At 44.9% G+C, this 18,329-nt stretch overlaps 1 protein-coding gene across 2 annotated transcripts in view; it reads right to left on the minus strand.

The window, feature by feature from the left end:
- Positions 1-18,329, minus strand: part of AMBRA1 (autophagy and beclin 1 regulator 1) — a 158,822-nt gene that overhangs the window by 1,919 nt on the left and 138,574 nt on the right. For both annotated transcript variants that reach the window (XM_070936292.1, XM_070936284.1), the window contains 2 exons: positions 16,704-16,796; positions 15,634-15,827 (listed from right to left, as the gene is read on the minus strand). In XM_070936292.1, coding sequence (XP_070792393.1) covers positions 15,634-15,827; positions 16,704-16,796 — 287 coding nt within the window. The remainder of the gene's footprint in view (positions 1-15,633; positions 15,828-16,703; positions 16,797-18,329) is intronic.

Consider the following 18,329-nt stretch of genomic DNA (forward strand, 5'->3'; position numbering starts at 1 on the left):
TAAATCCTATTGTAAGCTAAGAACAAAACTATATTTTTATTTCATGTCTGAAAAATAAAAATGTGTGGAACAAAAAAGTTATGATCGTTAAAGGAATGAAAATACAGATGCAGACAAGTCAAGAAAACATGATAGCAGCACTTCCAACACACACACACACACACACACACACACACACACACACACACACACTCTGTTGAGAATCTGTTTACCATTCCAGACAATACAAGCTTACTTTTTTTACTTAATTTATACTGGCTACATCATTTTTCTACCCTCATTTACATCTGCCTTCAGGATGATGTTATTTTGTAGGGTTTTCAACTTCTAAGAAATAAAAAAAAAAAAAATTGAGAAAGTTTCTACAGTCTTCTATTGAAATTGATTCTATTCTAGGCTGGAATGCAGCTGCAGAGGGTGATAAGAGATGCGACGACATCATGAAGCTGACCAGAAGCAATGCACTCCTGAAGTCAGCTTAAAATAGCAGTGCTGCAGAATGAGAGGATGGCAGAGAAGAAGACATCAGAGGCTCGGCAAGGCCTAAGATGTCCTCTACTGTACGTATGCCTCCTGGACTTCGGTTGATGTTTAGGTGACCATTTACCTCAGTTGGGGTGGGTGGGTGGAGGGCTCACCAAGGCTATGTGAACTCTCTGGGAGGTTCAGGTGCTCCAGATGCAGAATGCTGTGGGCAGAGGGACCACAAGATCTAGCAAATGCAGGGATGAGTGGGTGAAGGATGGGTAGTTCTTGTGTGCTTAGTGCTTGTTTGGGTAACTGTCCTTGGGTGTTACAGGATGGTTTAATAGGCTAGGATAAAAAACTCAAAGAGGGAATGGATTATGATGGTAGAGGCCATTATTGGTTCCATGATGGGCAGAGATAGATCGGACGTTGCTTACCTGAACGTCCCTTCTCGACGCGCAGCTGGAGAATCCAAAGCTTCGGGTAGTTCAGTAGTTAGGTAGCCTACACTGAGTGTGCTCCTTTAAGAGATTTCTCTTCAGACACGCCCACTTGCTCAACAGAGTCCCAGTTTTGTTCACGAAGTAAGGAGCAGTAGAGCGTAAAGAAGAAAGGTTCAGCAGCCAGGCTGGGTGGGTTGGATTCTCCAGCTGCGCGTCGAGAAGGGACGTTCAGGTAAGCAACGTCCGTTCTCCAACGCGCAGCTTGGAGAATCCAAAGCTTCGGGATTTACCCAAGCAAGTTTATACAGGGAGGGTGGCTGGCTGCTGCGCATCGTCTGAAGAGTTGCATACAGCTTGGAGCACCCGACGGCCGAAGGATGCCTCCGCCGAGGCAAAGGAGTCCACCTTGTAGTGTCGGATGAAGGGATTCAAGGATGACCAGGTGGCCGCTCTGCAGATGTCAGAGATGGAGGCATTAGTGGCCCAGGCGGCCGTTGTGGCGGCGCTCCTGGTAGAATGTGGAAGAATCCTCTGCGGAATTGGTCTGTTCCGAGCTGAATAAGCCTTGGAGATGCAGGACTTAATCCACCTCCCAATGGTTGTGGAGGATACCTTCCGGCCCATGGAGGAGGGCAGAAAGGAAACGAAGAGCGATTCTGATTTCCGGAAATGCTGTGTTCGTTTAATATACCTGCGCAGGGCCCGTCGGACATCTAGCAGGTGCCAGTCTGCTTCCCGAGGATGTCGAGGATCGGGGCAGAAGTCCGGAAGGATTAATTCCTGGGCTCGATGGAATGTGGAATTTACTTTAGGCAGGAATGAGGGGTCTAGTCTTAGTACCACGCGATTTGCATGGAAGATACAAAGGTCGCTTCTCACAGACAGTGCAGCTAGTTCGGATACACGGCGAGCCGAAGTAATCGCGACCAGAAACGCCACCTTAAGAGTCAGAAAGCGGAGGCTAATGGAGGCGAGAGGCTCAAATGGAGGATGCATGAGGGCCTGAAGGACCAGAGTCAAATCCCAGGTCGGGTATCGATGTATAACCGGAGGGCGCAGGTTGGATGCCCCTCGCAGAAAGTCGCGAATCGTCGGGTCCTGGGAGAGAGGAAGCTTTGCAGAAGTCGAAAGGACCGTACTAAGTGCAGCAACTTGGCGACGAAGAGTGTTAGGCGCAAGGTGCTTGTCCATGCCCCGCTGAAGGAATCCCAGCACTTCGGGGACAGAAGCAGACGTTGGATCTAGGTGGGATCTAGCACACCAGGAGCAGAAGGAGTTCCAGGTTGCGTTATAAATGCGGCATGTTGACGGCCGACGTGACGCCTGAATCGTGGGGATCGCATTGCTAGGCACGTTGGCTCTCCTTAGCAAGATCCGTTCAAGCGCCAGGCGGTCAACTGCAACCATTGCGGGTCTGGGTGCAGAATGACCCCCTGGCTGAGGATGATCCTGTCCCCTGGAATTCTCCACGGCCGAGCCACCGACAGGTCCAGCAGATCCGCAAACCAGGACCTCCGAGGCCAGTGGGGTGCGACCAGAACGACGTCTGCCCTGTCTGCTATTATCCTGCGGATCAGACGAGGAAGGAGCGGTAGAGGGGGAAAGGCATAGAGGAGACCCCTGGGCCAGGGAGAGGCGAGGGCGTCGACTCCCTCCGCCTGAGGGCACTGGTACCGGGAGAAGAACCTGGGGAGGTGAGTGTTGTCGCGGCTGGCAAATAGATCGATTAGAGGCGTGCCGAATCTGCGGACGATCTCGGCGAACAGATCTGGGTGAAGTCGCCACTCGGCGTGGTCCAAGTGTTGCCTGCTGAGCCAGTCCGCTGTGATGTTCGTGGTCCCGGCGATGTGCTCCGCCACAAGGGACAGGACGTGCGTCTCCGCCCAGATCAGCAGTAGGGTCGTTTCCTCCATCAATGGACCCGAGCGAGTCCCCCCCTGGCGGTTCACGTGCGCCTTTGCTGTTACATTGTCCGTGCGTATCAGGACATGGTGCCCCGACACAATCCGCTGGAACCGTTGGAGGGAGAGGCGGATCGCACGGAGTTCCAACCAATTGATCCCGTTGAGGCTCTCCTCTGCTGACCACGTTCCCTGGGCAACGTGGGATAAAAGATGACCTCCCCATCCTGTCAGGCTGGCGTCCGTTGTTACTATCAGGCGCTGTAGATTCTGGAAGTAGCTGCCCTGATGTAGGCTCTGGGAGGACCACCAGAGGAGAGACCTTGAGACCTCCGGCGGGAGGGAAACGTGTGTGGAAGAGTTGCTTCTCCTGGCTCTCTGAAAGGGGAGGAGGAACCATTGGAGCTGGCGTGAATGGAATCTCGCCCAAGGGACGACAGACAGGCAGGAAATCATTTTGCCGAGCAGGCGGGACAGGAGCAGCAAGGTCACCCTTCGCGAGGAAAAGACCTGAAGGGCTAAGGACTGGAGACTGGAGCACCGATCCGGTGACAGGAACACCTGGCCCTGTACTGAGTCTATTACTGTCCCGAGGTGAAGAATATGAGTAGTGGGCTGCAACTGGCTCTTCGGGATGTTGAGGGAGAAGCCATGATGACGAAGGCAGCGACACACCACTTCCAGGTCTCGAGAAGCCCGGACCGGGGAGGGGGAGAGCACTAGAATGTCGTCCAAGTAGCAGTGGAGCCGTACCGGATGTTGACGAAGATGGGCCGCCACTGCTGCCAGGAGCTTCGTAAAGGTCCTTGGGGCGGAGGAGAGGCCGAAGGGCATTGCTCTGTATTGGTAATGCCTGTTGTTGTAGGCAAAGCGTAGAAAACGACGATGGGACAGCCGTATTGGTACGTGGAGATACGCTTCTTTCAAATCGATAGAGGTCATCCAGTCCGATGGTCGAATGGAAGCCAGAATCGATCGGAGGGACTCCATTTTGAACTGATGGTATACGATAAATTCGTTCAGCCTCTTGAGGTCTAGGATGCCCCTGTGACCCCCGGACGATTTGGGGACCAGGAAGAAAATCGAATAGAAGCCGGTCCCGCGATGATGGTGGGGAACCGGTTCGATGGCTTGAATTTGAAGCAGGTGATGGATTTCTGCCTCCATGAGCTGGCGCTTGTCCAGGTTGGGAGAAATAGGGCATTGGACAAAGTGTGAGGGAGGTCTGGAGCGAAACTCCAGGGTAAGGCCCAGACGAATTGTCTGGAGCACCCAGGCGTCCGTTGTCGAGATCTCCCACTGGGGAAGAAAATGAGTTAGACGGCCGCCAATGGGAAGATGGATGTAGTCACTTTCCTCTTCTAAAGTTACGGGATCCCGTACCTCGAAAGGGCCGTTTGGGTGCTGGGGCCTTTCGACCACGGTCTCTGAAGGAGGGTCTATCGAAGGCACGGTCGAAGCCTTGAGAATAGTGCCTTGAGGAGAAGGACCCCGAAGGTCCGGCGTCGTTCCGAAAGGGCTGCCTGGTGGAGTAGGACGATGGTTTACGGTCTGCCCTTTTATAGGAGGATGGCATTACCTTTCGTTTATCCTTGTCCTCGACAAGGATGGGGTCTAAGGATTCTCCAAAAAGGCGGGAACCTTTATACGGAGTCGAAGCGAGGCGCCATCTAGACTTGGCATCCGCTCTCCAATTCTTAAGCCATAATAAACGGCGAGATGTGACGGATGACACCAGGGCGCGCGAAGCGAACTTTGCGGCATTGAGCGAAGCGTCCGCCGTATATTCAGTAGCCGCCACCAGTTTGTTGACATCTTGGCGGAGGCGTGAATCCGCGGGCGGAAGGCGCTCGTGAAGCTGGCGTAGCCAGATTAAGCAGGCACGGCTGAAGAAGGAAGCCGAGGTGGCTGCCCTAACCGCCCAGGCGGCCGCATTGTGTGTACGCCGGAAGGTAAACTCGGCTTTCCGATCCTCGGAGCGCAAGCCGTCGGCGACATCATTGGAAATTACCGAGGAAGCCGTTAGATTTGCCACTGGTGCGTCTACTATTGGTAACTGAAGAAGGTCCTGGAGACTAGGCGCCGAACAATAAAGTTTCTTGTCTAGCCCCGAAGGGGCGGGCAAGGAGGAAGGCGTGGACCAGGATCGCTGGACCACCTCAGAAAAGAGCTGTGGACATGGAATAAAGTCCGCTTCTGCCTTAGGCGCCGTAAATAAAGCCTCATGTTGTTGAGAAGGACCAGGCTGATCCACCTGAGGGGCTGGGTCAGCCATATTCGTGGCCAACTTGGCCTTATGCAGGAGTGACTTGAATAACGAGGGTCTAAAGAGTCCAGAGAAGGCTGGCTTTTCGGGTGGCATATCGGCGTCATCAGATAAGTCCATATCCGAGGGGTCGCACTCTCCCTCCTCCGAAGACGACTCCTCGCGGTGACCATGGTCCAGATACGGGTCAGACCCATGCGACATAGCCTGATACTGGATAGGGGCCTGTTGAGAGACCCGGGCCAGAGGAGGAGGAGGAGGAAAACGTGGCTGAGGCCAAGCCCCATATGGTGCAGCATGTTGAGAAGTTGCTGCCAGTGTCTTGGTAACCGTGTCAGAGATGATCTGCTGAATGTCATACTGAAAGGGCGGAGGGGCTGGCTCCGTGGTGCGCAATCCCGCAGCAGTGGGAGTAAAGGTTGCCTCTGGCTGAGACCGCCGAGAAAGAGTGGTGTTGCGCGAGAGGTCCACCGGTTCTGTGCAGTGGGCCGAAAACGCCTCAGGGACATCTTCCATGCCCGGCGTCTGATGCAACAGTGGTAAGGGCTGCTGAACAGCATGATGGACGGGCTGGACAGGAGCTTCAGCCGCCGGCGAGAGTGGGACTGGTAAGTGTGCGAATGCAGCCTGTGTTGACTGGCTGCGCGCCTTCTCAAACTGACGCTCCAGGGCCTTGTGCCTCCTGGAGGCATCCTTGTCCGCAGCTGACGAATGTTTGGTCTTTTTAGGAGCAGCAGACGAGGACGAATGTGAAGCATGTTTTCGGGACCTTTTACGTTGCTTGGACTGTTCGCGAAGGCGCTCGGGAGAGCTGTTGTTGTCCTCAAGTTCTGACGAGAGATCACGTTCCGCCATGTTGGGATCTCTTGCTTCCTTATTTGTCCCTTTTTTTTTTTTTTTTTTTTTTTATATTCAGAAAGGATGAAGAGTAATTCCAAGTAAGTATTTAATATTTGTGGTTATGTAGACGGATACAAATATATATAGTTTGATTTTTTTTTTTTTTTTTTTTATAGGAAAAAATTGAGGATCGACGGATCAAATATACAGAGCCAAAGGGCTAGTCAGGTAAGTCCAGGAGTAGAGGAGGGCGGGGGGGGGGGGTGGAGAAGTAGTGAAACTAGCCGATTGCTCCAGAGAGACAAGCTAGTTAGGTCACAAATGGCAGCAGAAGAAAAAAATTTTTCCTCTAGGAGTCAACTGCGCATGCGTGAGCTAGTTGCCAGGCAGAAATTCACAGCCGTTGAATCCCTTTCCCTTAGGGTAAAGGGAATGGCGCCAGTCAGGGCTGCAGAACGAGGGCGACAGTAACAGTTAGAAGGGCTGTTTCTTTTAATATCCTTGAGAGGCCGATGAATTGGCCGGTCGAGAGATCGATGAGGAAAGGAGGCTTCTTGTGGGGAGGGGAAAGCCAAAGAGCGCGAGCTGCCGCTGAGCGCAGCTCCCAGCGCTGAGGCGGCTAAAAATGGCGCGCACTTTTAAAACAGTCCAAGCGCCGCCGCCTAGAGCCCCGAGCAAGGTGTAATGCCTGCAGGAGATCAGCCGAAGGCTCAGAAGCACTTCCCGGCTGGGTAGATACAGGCGAGCGCTCCGGCGATTAAGGGGCGCAGGAGGGGCGTTCCGGCGCTCGAAGACAGCCACGATGATCCAGGCGTCCGTGGAGGGGGCTGTAACTCGATCTCCGCGAGGGCAAGGCGTGCGATCACTCAGAAGTGATCCCGACGCTAGGATAGTCTCAAAGTCAATAATGGGAAGAGAGAGAGAGACGCCGCTGAGCGCAGGGCGTCAATCTCAGGCCGCCAAATTCAAATTGCAGTCCAGACGGCGAGGGCGGTATTGCCGGCAAGCCGGGGGACCTACCCACACGCCTGCGGCTATTAATGAGGGCTGATAATAGGCCGGGCTTCAGTAAGAGCGAAAGGTCCCTGACAGCGTGCCTGAAGCAGCAGGCAGACTCACCCCCCGGCAAAATTAGTCGAAGAGAAGAGAACTGGTGTGGAAACACTCTTGAAGAATCCAAAGCTTCTGGAATAGTTTTAGTAGTAACCAGAGAAATTTTCAGACAGTGTCACAGGCTCAACTGAGTGAACTAAACTGGGACTCTGTTGAGCAAGTGGGCGTGTCTGAAGAGAAATCTCTTAAAGGAGCACACTCAGTGTAGGCTACCTAACTACTGAACTACCCGAAGCTTTGGATTCTCCAAGCTGCGCGTTGGAGAAATGGTAGGCACATGAAGGGTGCTGCACATAGAGATGCCAGGACACTGAGAGTAATCCTGATGTCTTGCTCTCAATATTCAACACAAGACCAGGTCAACAGATCTTTGGGTTCTGGCTGCTGTTGTTGAACATCAGGTTGCTGGAATGTAACAAATCTGCCCCACTGCTCTCTCCGCTTGAGCTGCTGGATCCATGGCTACTTTGGTGGTGGAGTCCTTGAGGATGATGATCCTTGGGATCCCTGAGGCTTAATGGTCCTTTAATCTGCCCCCTAGTCATACTGAATTTGGGACAATTCAACAATTTTTATTTATTTTATTTATTTGATTTGATTTGATTTCTATACCGCCCTACTCCCGAAGGACTCAGGGCGGTGCACAGCCAAACAATAAAACACATACATACAAAATTTAAAAGTAGAATTAAAATCAAATTAAATAGTTTTGGCCCAGACAAATTAAAACCCCAAACTATTTAAAACCAATTTTAAAATTTGAATATATAAAATACTAAAAGATATTAAAAAATTAAAAATCTTTTATAAAAGAGGGAGAAAATTAGGCCAGGCCTGCCTGGTGAAATAATAAGGTCTTTAGAGCGCGGTGGAAGGTGCGCAGATCCGGGATCCTCCGTATCTCCGGGGGAAGCTCGTTCCAGATAGTTGGTGCCCCCACAGAAAAGGCTCTCTCCCTGGGGGCCACCAGTCGGCATTGTTTGGCCGACGGCACCCGGAGGAGCCCCTCTCTATGGGAGCGTACTGGCCGGTGGGAGGCTATTGGTGGTAGTAGGCGGTCCCACAAGTACCCAAGCCTACCACCTTTAAAGGTGGTAACCAAAACCTTGAAGCGCACCCGGAAGACCACCGGGAGCCAGTGCAGCTCACGCAGGAGGGGTGTTACGTGGGAACACCATGTCGCTCCCATTACCACCCACGCGGCCGCACTCTGCGCCAGTTGGAGCCTCCGGGTGCTCCTCAAGGGGAGCCCCATAGAGAGTGTTGCAATAGTCCAGGCGGGAGGTGACGAGGGCATGAGTGACTGTGTGTAAGGAGCCCCAATCCAGAAAGGGACGCAACTGACGAACCTGATGAAAAATCCTCCCGGTCATGGCCGTCAAGTGCTCTTCTAAAGACAGCCGTGAATCCAGGAGGACGCCCAAGTTGCGCGCCCTCTCCATGGGGGCCAATGATTCGCCCCCAATAGTCAGTGATGGCACCAACTGACTATATCGGGACGTCGGAAACCACAGCCACTCGGTCTTGGATGGGTTGAGCCTGAGCCTATTCCTCCCCATCCAGATCCGCACGGCCTTCAGGCACCGGGACATCACTTCAAGGGCATCGTTGGGATGGTCTGGGGTGGAGATGTACAGCTGGGTGTCGTCAGCGTACTGGTGGTACTTCACCCCAAAACCAATGAACAATTCATTGCCCCCATGGTCCTGTCCCAAGTAATAGATGACTCAACGCATACACAGTGCTGAAAAAAGTGACTTATGACCAGTTCTCGCACTTACGAGAGCCGAGGTGGCGCGGTGGTTAGAATGCAGTACTGCAGGCTAACTCTGCTCACATTGCCAGGAGTTCGATTCCCTCAATCCTGACCGGCTCAAGTTTGACTCAGCCATCCATCCATCCTTCCGAAGTTGTAAAAATGACCCAGATTGTTGGGGGCAATATGCTGACTCTATAAACTGCTTAAAGAGGGCTATAAAGCACCGTGAAGCTGTATCTAAGTCTAAGTGCTATTGCTACGACTGTTGCAGCATCCCACAATCACACGATCAAAACTTAGGTGTTTGGCAACTGGTATATACTTATGATGGTTGCAGTGTCACATTTGCAACCTTCCCAGGGGCTTTTGACAAGCAAAGTCAATGGAGCAAAAGCCCTTTTCATTTATGACTATGATTATCTGCTTAATGACAGCAACAAAAAAGATAATAAAATCAGATACAATTCACTTAATGACCACACTACATAGTAACAGAAATTCCAGCCCCAAATGTGTTCGTAAATTGAAGACTACTTGTAATAAATTTAATGAAACAAATGATTATATAAAATATGTGGGAGTTAAAATAATTAAAATCTTAAAGACAAAAATTGCTGACAGACTGTAAAATTACATACTGTGATTAAGGACTAAGAGTTTGTCTTCATAAAAATATTTTATATACACCCAAAATGTGCACACAACACATTCTGCACTGTTGGAACTCATCCTAGTTTCCATGTTCTTGTACTCTCGGAGTCTTCAAGAATGGAACAAGAACCAGATGAACCTGGAGAGGAGAATCTATCACCCTGAAGAAGTACTACTTGCAACAGAACAAAATGGAAAAACATAGTACAGGTACTCCTCGACTTACAGCCACAACTGAACCCAAAATTTCTGTTGTTAATGAGACATCTGTTAAGTGAGTTTTCTTGCCATAGTTGTTAAGTGAATCACTACCGTTGATAAGTTAATAACACGGTTGTTAAGTGAATCTGGTTTCCCCATTGACTTTGCTTGTCAGAAGGCTGTAAAAAATGATTACATGACCTTGAGACACAGCAATAGTCATAACTATGAGCCAGTTGCCAAGCATGATCACACGATCATGGGGATGCTACAAAGGTCGTAAGTGTGAAAAATGGTCTCTTTTTTCAGTGCCGTTGTAACTTTAAACGGTCACTAAATGAACTGTTGTAAGTCGAGGACTACCTGTATTTCAGTGTTTCTCAATTGGGGCCACTTTAAGATGTGTGAACTTTTGTTTTCCTTGTCCATGTTGGAAGAAAAAAAACAAAAGAAACAGCTATGATTGCCAGCTCTTTTGGAAAGTAAGTCAAGTGTCGCACAACTGGAGCTGCCATCTAGTAAGGAAGATCAGATGCAGCCTGTAAATGAACTGTTGTTGCTTCCCTTCCCTTCAAGTGGACATATGAGTTATATTTACTCATTTAATTTTGGATTTTTATTTATTTAGTCTATTTAGTCTAAAGAGCCGTAGTGGTGCAGTGACTGAATGCAGTATTGCAGGCTAATTCGGCTGACAGCCAGCAGTTCGATCCTGACTGGGTCAAGGTTGACTCAGTCTTCTATCCTTCCGAGGTCAATAAAATGAGGACCCAGATTGTTGAGAGCAATATGTTTGACTCTGAAAACTGCTTAGAGAGAGCTGTAAAGCACGGTGAAACGGTATTTAAGTGCAAGTGCTATTGCTATTAACATATTGCTACCTATCGCTGTTCCTTTTTCTCCAACGCTATCTCTAGGCTCTCAAAGAATCATGCGGTACAGAAAGTCCAGTTCTCCAAGGGCAAAGCAAAGCTAGGAAAAGAACGGCTCATTCAAAGCTGCTTCATGAAGAATGAGCAATTAGTGGCCTCTCAATTGTAAGCTGTGCAAGAAAATATCTTTATTCAATGGAACGTGCTGAATTGTTCCACAGAGGATGTAGCAGCCACAGGCCACCTGATCCTTATTAAAAATATAAATCTTCCTTCCAGACTTTGTTGAAGCATCAGGTCTCATTACAAAAGAGGAGGAAGTGGCATTGGCTCATCTACAATGTAGAATACTGAAGCAGATTTTTTTGGTTATGTCTGTATAGGAAAAATTACCTTGCACCTTTAAATCCTGCCTAGTGATTCCTCAACCACTCAGAATTCTAAAAAAGCTACATGAAAATGCTCTTTTTTAAAAGAAAAAAGAAAAAGAACTTTTAACACCTTTTTAAATCACAATTTTGCCCTGACATAAAGATTTTTTTTGGGGGGGGGGGAGAAGCAACAGTAATTCTGAAACGTGAGAATAAATCTGTAAGCCTTTATGATGTTAAAGATCTTCAATTGCTGAGGTTTTTGTAAGCCCACTTTCAACAATCAAAATTAAGGTTAAAAGTAGCGTAAAACCTAAGCAGCCAGACTTCAGAATTAAATCATGGCTTTTTTTAAAAAAATTGATTTATATGCCGCCCTTCTCTGGAGACTCGGGACGGCTTACAATGCGTTAAGCAATAGCCTTCATACTTTTGTATATTTATACAAAGTCAGCTTATTGCCCCCACAAACTGGGTCCTCAATTTACCTACCTTAGAAAGGATGGAAGGCTGAGTCAACCTTGAGCCTGGTGAGATTCGAACTTACAGTAATTGCAGACAGCTGGTGTTACTCACAATGCTATCAGTCTGCTGAGCCACCAGGCTTAGTGGCTTAAAGCCCTATCTAAGATCAGCTACGGCCCTATCTAGTTCGGCCGCACTATGGGAAGTCACTAAGCAGAATATAATGAAATTTATGTCCTGCAAATTGCAGAAGGTCAATTGCTAACTGATGCCTTGATTGACATCACTTCTAAACGAGCATGTGCTGAGCCTGAAGCGTTCATTTAGGCAGTCCTTGAGCAGAAGATGCTGACACTCTACTCCTCTCCCCCACCAAGTTCTTCTTTCATACAAAACATCTGTTTTGCTTCTGTGGCAAGGGCAGAACTCCAAGGCTGGGGTTGTTGCTTAGTCACAGAAGCAGCAGGTGCTGTTTCCACAGCAGCAGGGCTGACTGCTCAGTAATTTATCATGTCAGGAGAGATCTGATTAATAAAGACTAGAAAATGCAAAGGAGCCAAAGTTAGTATTTCTATCAAGGGGCTGATCTTCAGCGTCACTGCTAGACCCACAGACGTTGCTTCTCACCCTATTGCTTTCAATTTTCTGTCAACTTCTCAGTGCTTCAGAGATATATCTCTAAAGCAGAGACATGTCTATAGAAAAAGAAAGCAAGCAGTTTGGGCGTATTACCCCGAATAAAGAATTCGGTGAGCTTGAAAATGAGTATAGGTTTTGTATCATAAGCTTATTTCAGCAAATGCATCAATAACCTCTCAGATACTAAAAAAATAATTATACTTGTAATAAAAATAGTCTTATATCTTTGTGTGAATGAAAAAGGATATTGTGAATAATCCAAAGGGCTGTAGTTTGACTACATTTGCACTATATACAGAGACTTGAATCAATGGTGAAATCCAAATTTTTTTACTATCGGTTCTGTGGGCATGGCTTGGTGGGCGTGCCAGGGGAAGGATACTACAAAATCACCATTCCCACCCCACTCTGGGGCCAGCCAGAGGTGGTATTTGCCAGTTCTCCGAACTACTCAAAATTTCAGTTACTGGTGCTCCAGAACCTGTCAGAACCTGCTGGATTTCACCCCTGACTTGAATACAGTTCATTATCCCATCTTTATTATCTTTTTATAGATAACTCAAGGCAGCGAGCATGCCTACTAATCTTTCCTCCCCCTATTTTCCCCACAACAATAACCCCATGAAGTGATTTGGGCTGAGGGTGAGTGATTGGCTCACAGTCACCCAGCAGGTTTTCCATGCCTTAAAGTGGAGCTAGAACTCAGAGTCTCTTGCTTTCTAGCCTGGCGACAACCTTGGGAAGTATTTTGATGAAACTATTTTGGAATAGCAGAACCCAGACATGCAATTGGAATCTGCATGATTATACTTTGAGATGACATACTAACCAATAATGATGGAACACAAGATTTTCCCCCCACAATCAGATAGTGATTTGGCCCCCGATTCCCACCACAATAGAAACTGTAGACATTTTAAAAAATTAAATTCTTTTCAATACTGGCATATTTAGGCGTGTTGTTCAAAAGTAAGTAGGGTTATTCTAAGGCGGTTTCACTATTTTGCTAATGAATTGATATTTCTGTGTTAGTGACCTGAGAGTTTAACTAGGACTGATAACGATTAATGTATGTGTTTCCAACCAATTTGAGTATTTTGCATTACATTTATTTAAATGGACCAAAGAAATAAGTGCTTGTATTTCCTTTCAATAGAAGGTAAAGTTCAGCTTGATTAAGCACTTATATCATTCATTTTTTTTTCAACAGCAAAAGATATTTCTGAGCCTAACATTTACTTCTGTGATTTTTCAGATATTTTTTAGACTGAAACTTCCTTTCCTTTGACTGATGCAGTCTTCACAAACAATAATATACAAAAAGCAGCAATTATGAGACAAAAAGGAACTGGAGGGATTCACTATAATAAGTTTACTAACATTATCATCTTTCCAAACATTCAATGATTTTCAGAAAGGTAATTTTTACAGAGCCTGCAAAGATGAAGGATAGTCTATATTTACTAACAAACAAAAGTCTGGGGAGATTTATTGAGGGTTATTTTCAGATTTTTCCATATGGCAACATTCTTCTGATCATTGTAGCAAAGAACACACCTTTTTCAATAAAGAGCTTACTGCTACTGACAGTACTCAGTTTCAAAATTATTTGTATCAAGAAATACTAATTAATTCACAACCTTGCTGGGGAAATACTGAAAAGACTTGTTTTAGCTTATTTTCAACATACAAGTGTTCCAAAATCTTCAGTATTTGTAGAAGAATTGGGATATCAACTTAACTGTAACTATATTATTCAATACACAAACAAGGCTGTATCCCCATAATAGTCATGATTAAGCCTAACTTTACAACCTGTCTTGCCTTGTAACTGATCTGATTTGCTGAATTTCTGGTGGAAGACTCACTGAAAAATATGTGCTTTTCTCTAGTTTGTTTTTTTAAAAAATAAGTTAGGAAAAAAAATCCAACTCAGTTGGAACTCACTTCTTGTTTTTCTATCCTAGGTAGAGTCACACTAAGGGGAAAAAAATACCTAATGTGAGCCATTTTTCACACTTTTCTGTAAAGCCTAGATGCTGGTTGAGCTTGCTAAGAATTCAGGAACCCGAATTCTTAATTTCTTTTACGTTAATAGATTGAGGTGAAAAATAAAGCCCATTTCCTAACTGTACATTGAACATGTTTAAAGTAATTACCAACATTCAGGTCCTAAGATTTTAATTGCTATAAAACCTCTATACTAGCTTTGTCAGTTTTAACCCTCCTATCTTACTTAGAAGCAAACCTTGGAAAGGAGACAAGAAAGGCCTGGTGCTAATTCTAAAATGCAGATTGTTTTCCAACTCACCACTTGTACATTTTGATACCCTTCCTAATTATGTATTTATTATGCAGTTTCTCAGTGTACGCTCATTTGCAAATATTTGCTGTATTCATTACTTTTATACATCCTAGATATATAAATACTAACATATATTGTGCTAATAAGTTACAGTAGGTCACTGTAATCCAATGGATATACAGTGTTGCAAACTGAGTATAATTGTTAATAATCTTGATTTTTTTTTTCATATGCATTGCGTGACTCTTTTTAAGAACAGGTAGCAGAACCTAGTTTCCTAAAGAAACTTCCTTTAAGTAAAGATGCTTTTGTATGGTAGCCTTGAAGAAATGTATCCTCCTTCCTGACTAACTATCAGATTTGTTTCCTCCCTGTCTAATTGTCAGATTTCTTTTTTTAAAAAAATATTTTAGTTATGAGTAAGAATCAGTGCATTCAACACGTCATTGTTGTGGCTGGTTACTGGAATTTAGCACCATTTTCATGTATAACAGTACATCATTAGTGTTTTGTTTTTATAAATAACCATATTTTATCATCATGCCCAACTCCAGCAAAATTAAGCTTAATACAAGTAATTCAAACAAGCCAGTTTCTTGACTTATTATATACTATATGAAGCTCAATTGTTTTCCTAAGCGACTGTTAAATTAATTATAATTACAGCAGACATAATGTTAAATTGCTATTTACCTTTGAACTCAATGGAATAACTAAAGGTCATTCTTTAAATTCAGGTTATATTGTTATTTTGGAAACAGATGAATGACTGACCTGGGCATAAGTCAGAACATCTGCTAAAAAAAAACCAGCAGCAGGAAAAAAAAGTTGAATGAAGCCATATATAAAGATACACTAGTGTTGATCAATATTTGTCTACAATTTCTACCACGTCAAGCCCCCAGTATTAGTTAATTTATCCAGTCTATAGTATTTAAGATCACTTTTGTGTAGGTTTATTTAACCACTGGAAGAGTATACTTCACATAGAAGTGGGTTGTTGTTGTTTTTCTTTGCTAGATTCTTTTGTTTTTAATTTGTTTTCACACTTGAGAAGTGGCAATAATCTGATGTTAGAAAAAAAATATTTTAGAAGCAAACTTACATCTTAAGATACACAAGAGATATAAAGGGCAGTAGCAAAACAAACAATGTTCTTTGGTTTTCTAAAAATGGCAGAAACAAATGAGCTCATGTGTAGCTAAAGCTACTAGCTGAAGATGATGCAACTGCTATGTATAGGCCCATTCTGTTTGTAAAAATATCATGTCCCTAGTTTTTTTTAAGTATGTCCAGAATAATAGTTATTTGGCCCCGGCAATAATTCCCCAGTATTTACCTTCAGTAACCCCTGAAGTAAGACTTCCTGGTTCCTGAACTTCTCTCTCAGTTTGTGTTTCTGCATTCTGTAGCTGAGGTGCCAGAGTCTGTGTGCCCTGCGAAGTCACAGAGGTGGTTGGGTTCCGTGGCTGCAGGCCAATGGCATTCATTAAGCCTAAATCCCGGTCTGTCCTCCAGGTGGCTCTGCTGGTTCTGAAGAGATGCACAACAGAATATATTTAGCTAGGATAGAGCAAATGCAGAAATGCATGTATGCCCCTGAAACACCCAGCCATTCCTTATGGTTTCAACAGGCATCCATTAAGAATTTTACTGAAAAAAATGATCTAGAAGGTAGTCAAAATTATGTTTTCACATCTGATTTTGACTAAAATGATCATCCTACTCCTACAGTTAGAAAAGGTGTTGGATCCCGTAATTGTTTTAAAGTTGGAATTAGTCATTACTTTTGTAGTATTTTTTCTAAGTTTTCAATTCCCATAAGCTTAATGGCTTCCAACTGACTTAGGAAGGTGTGGTATTGACAGCTGGAAGGATGATGGTTGACAGATTTATCTGAACATTTCACTTTGTATTATTTTTTTTATTTTTTTATTTTTTATTTGATTTATATGCCGCCCTTCTCCGGAGACTCAGGGCGGCTTACAATGTGCTCAGCAATAGCCTTCATCCTTTTGTATATTTATACAAAGTCAGCTTATTGCCCCCACAACTGGGTCCTCAATTTACCTACCTTAGAAAGGATGGAAGGCTGAGTCAACCTTGAGCCTTGGCGAGATTCGAACCTGCAGTAATTGCAGGCAGCTGGTCTTAATAACCAGCTTAATAACAGGGTGCCCTAGACCACTGTACTACCAAGGCTCTTGGTAGTATTAGTGAGATAACCAAATATAAGCAGTGATATTATGCCATCTGAAGTAATCCAAGTGCCAAGGGGAAAAATTAGTTCTAAAATTTTAGAGCTGCCATCATAACATCATGCAAGGGTAAGCAATACAATTACATCCAGACCTTGACAACAATACACATATTTCTAGGGTTGCCTCCACACTCATTCTCCAGACTCACCCTGGGCGTTCAGTGCTTCTGCTGCTGGAATGCACAGTGAAGACAGTTTCATTCAGCTGGTCCCAGTAGTATTCTACACCAGAGTTTAACGCCCTGCCATCCAAAAGCAATAAGTCAAGAGATAAATGAAACCAGCCTTGTTTAATAAGATTATCATTCCCAAAGCACCAAATCTCCCTTTTCAAAATAACATTCAAAATCAGCAGCAGATAATATCAATTGTTGCTGTGGAAACATTACAAGTATTTCATTTTCTGTCCAGTCGTAAGATATACCGTAAACTAAAAAGCCCGAAATCCCTAAAGAATCCAATCTGAAATGTAAATTTAATTCTAAAATTGTTACAAGATCTTTGCACTCTATTAAATCTCAATATACATAGATAGAACTATTTCTATTTTCAATTTAAGATATTTCTAGCATACACCGAGCTTAAGAAGATGCATGAACTTGATTTCACAAATGTAGTACTGAATATATATTCTTGATAGTAGCTAATATAAACATAGGCTATTCTTATGGTCGTGATGCTGTCACAGTGGTACATGAAGGCCTGATGTAGTCTAATGATTTAAATCTTGTGTTAAGTCTTGGTGGTCCATGGTGATGGTACATGGCCACAAAAGATATGTAAAGGAGGTCCATGATGAAGAAAAGGCTGAGAGCCACTGACTTAGCCCAGTGGTCCCCAACCTCCGGGTCGTGGCCCATTACCGTGCCTCAGTCCATTCAGAACTGGGCCGCACAAGCAGTGCACAGCTCCATTTTGCAAGAACCTGCTCGCGCTCGCATATGAAGCTCCATTTGTGCAAGCAGCAGGAGGCCTTGTCCGCGATTTGCACAAATGGAGCTGTGCATGCTTGTGTGTGCATCTACTATTCACAAAGAACTATCCCCTCTCCCTCCACCACTGGGCCGTAAAGCTAGAAAGGTTGGGGACTGTTGACCTAGCCTATAACCTATCTATGTTACTGCAACATAGAAACCTACTCTCATAACTCTGAACACTTATTTGACGTGGTCTCAAATACAGGACAAAATATACGTAACACAGAATATAAGAACTTCAAAAATAATGGCATTTCATCATTAATGGGATAGATATTTCAGTACCTAAGCCTAAATTAGCTATGTCCTGGTCTCAAACTGAAAGCATCCAAGTTGACCTTTCCCCAAATAACTACTATTTTTATAGGGATGTAATGTAAATCATTTCAAATGGCTCCAAAAGATGAAAGTCAATATACAGATAATGGCTGACATATTGAGTTTCCATCTGGATATGGTTATTTTCTAGGTCTCAAAAGCAGTTGCTTTAAGACTTGCGGAGAGGTGCTAGGATCATACTCTTATGTTCACTTCCTTCTATTCTTCTATCCAGGAAATGGCATATAAGTGTTACTTGATCAGGGTCCGTAATATTGTCAAGGACTTTACACATCCTATCCATGACTGGCTTTTATTATTGCCTTCCGGGAGGAGGCTTTGTAGTATCAGTGCAGAACAACCAGATTTAGTAACAGCTTTATTCCATATAGCATCAACCTTGTAAACTCTCAAGACTCTCAAGATGCTGAAAAGAAGACTAATATAAGTTTTTGGTGTCATTTTTGTTATCCTTGGGAT

This window comes from Pituophis catenifer, unplaced genomic scaffold (genome assembly GCF_029215685.1).
Source record: "Pituophis catenifer annectens isolate HBS135680 unplaced genomic scaffold, rPitCat1.0.hap2 SCAF_1, whole genome shotgun sequence".
In the NCBI taxonomy this organism is placed as follows: domain Eukaryota; kingdom Metazoa; phylum Chordata; class Lepidosauria; order Squamata; family Colubridae; genus Pituophis; species Pituophis catenifer.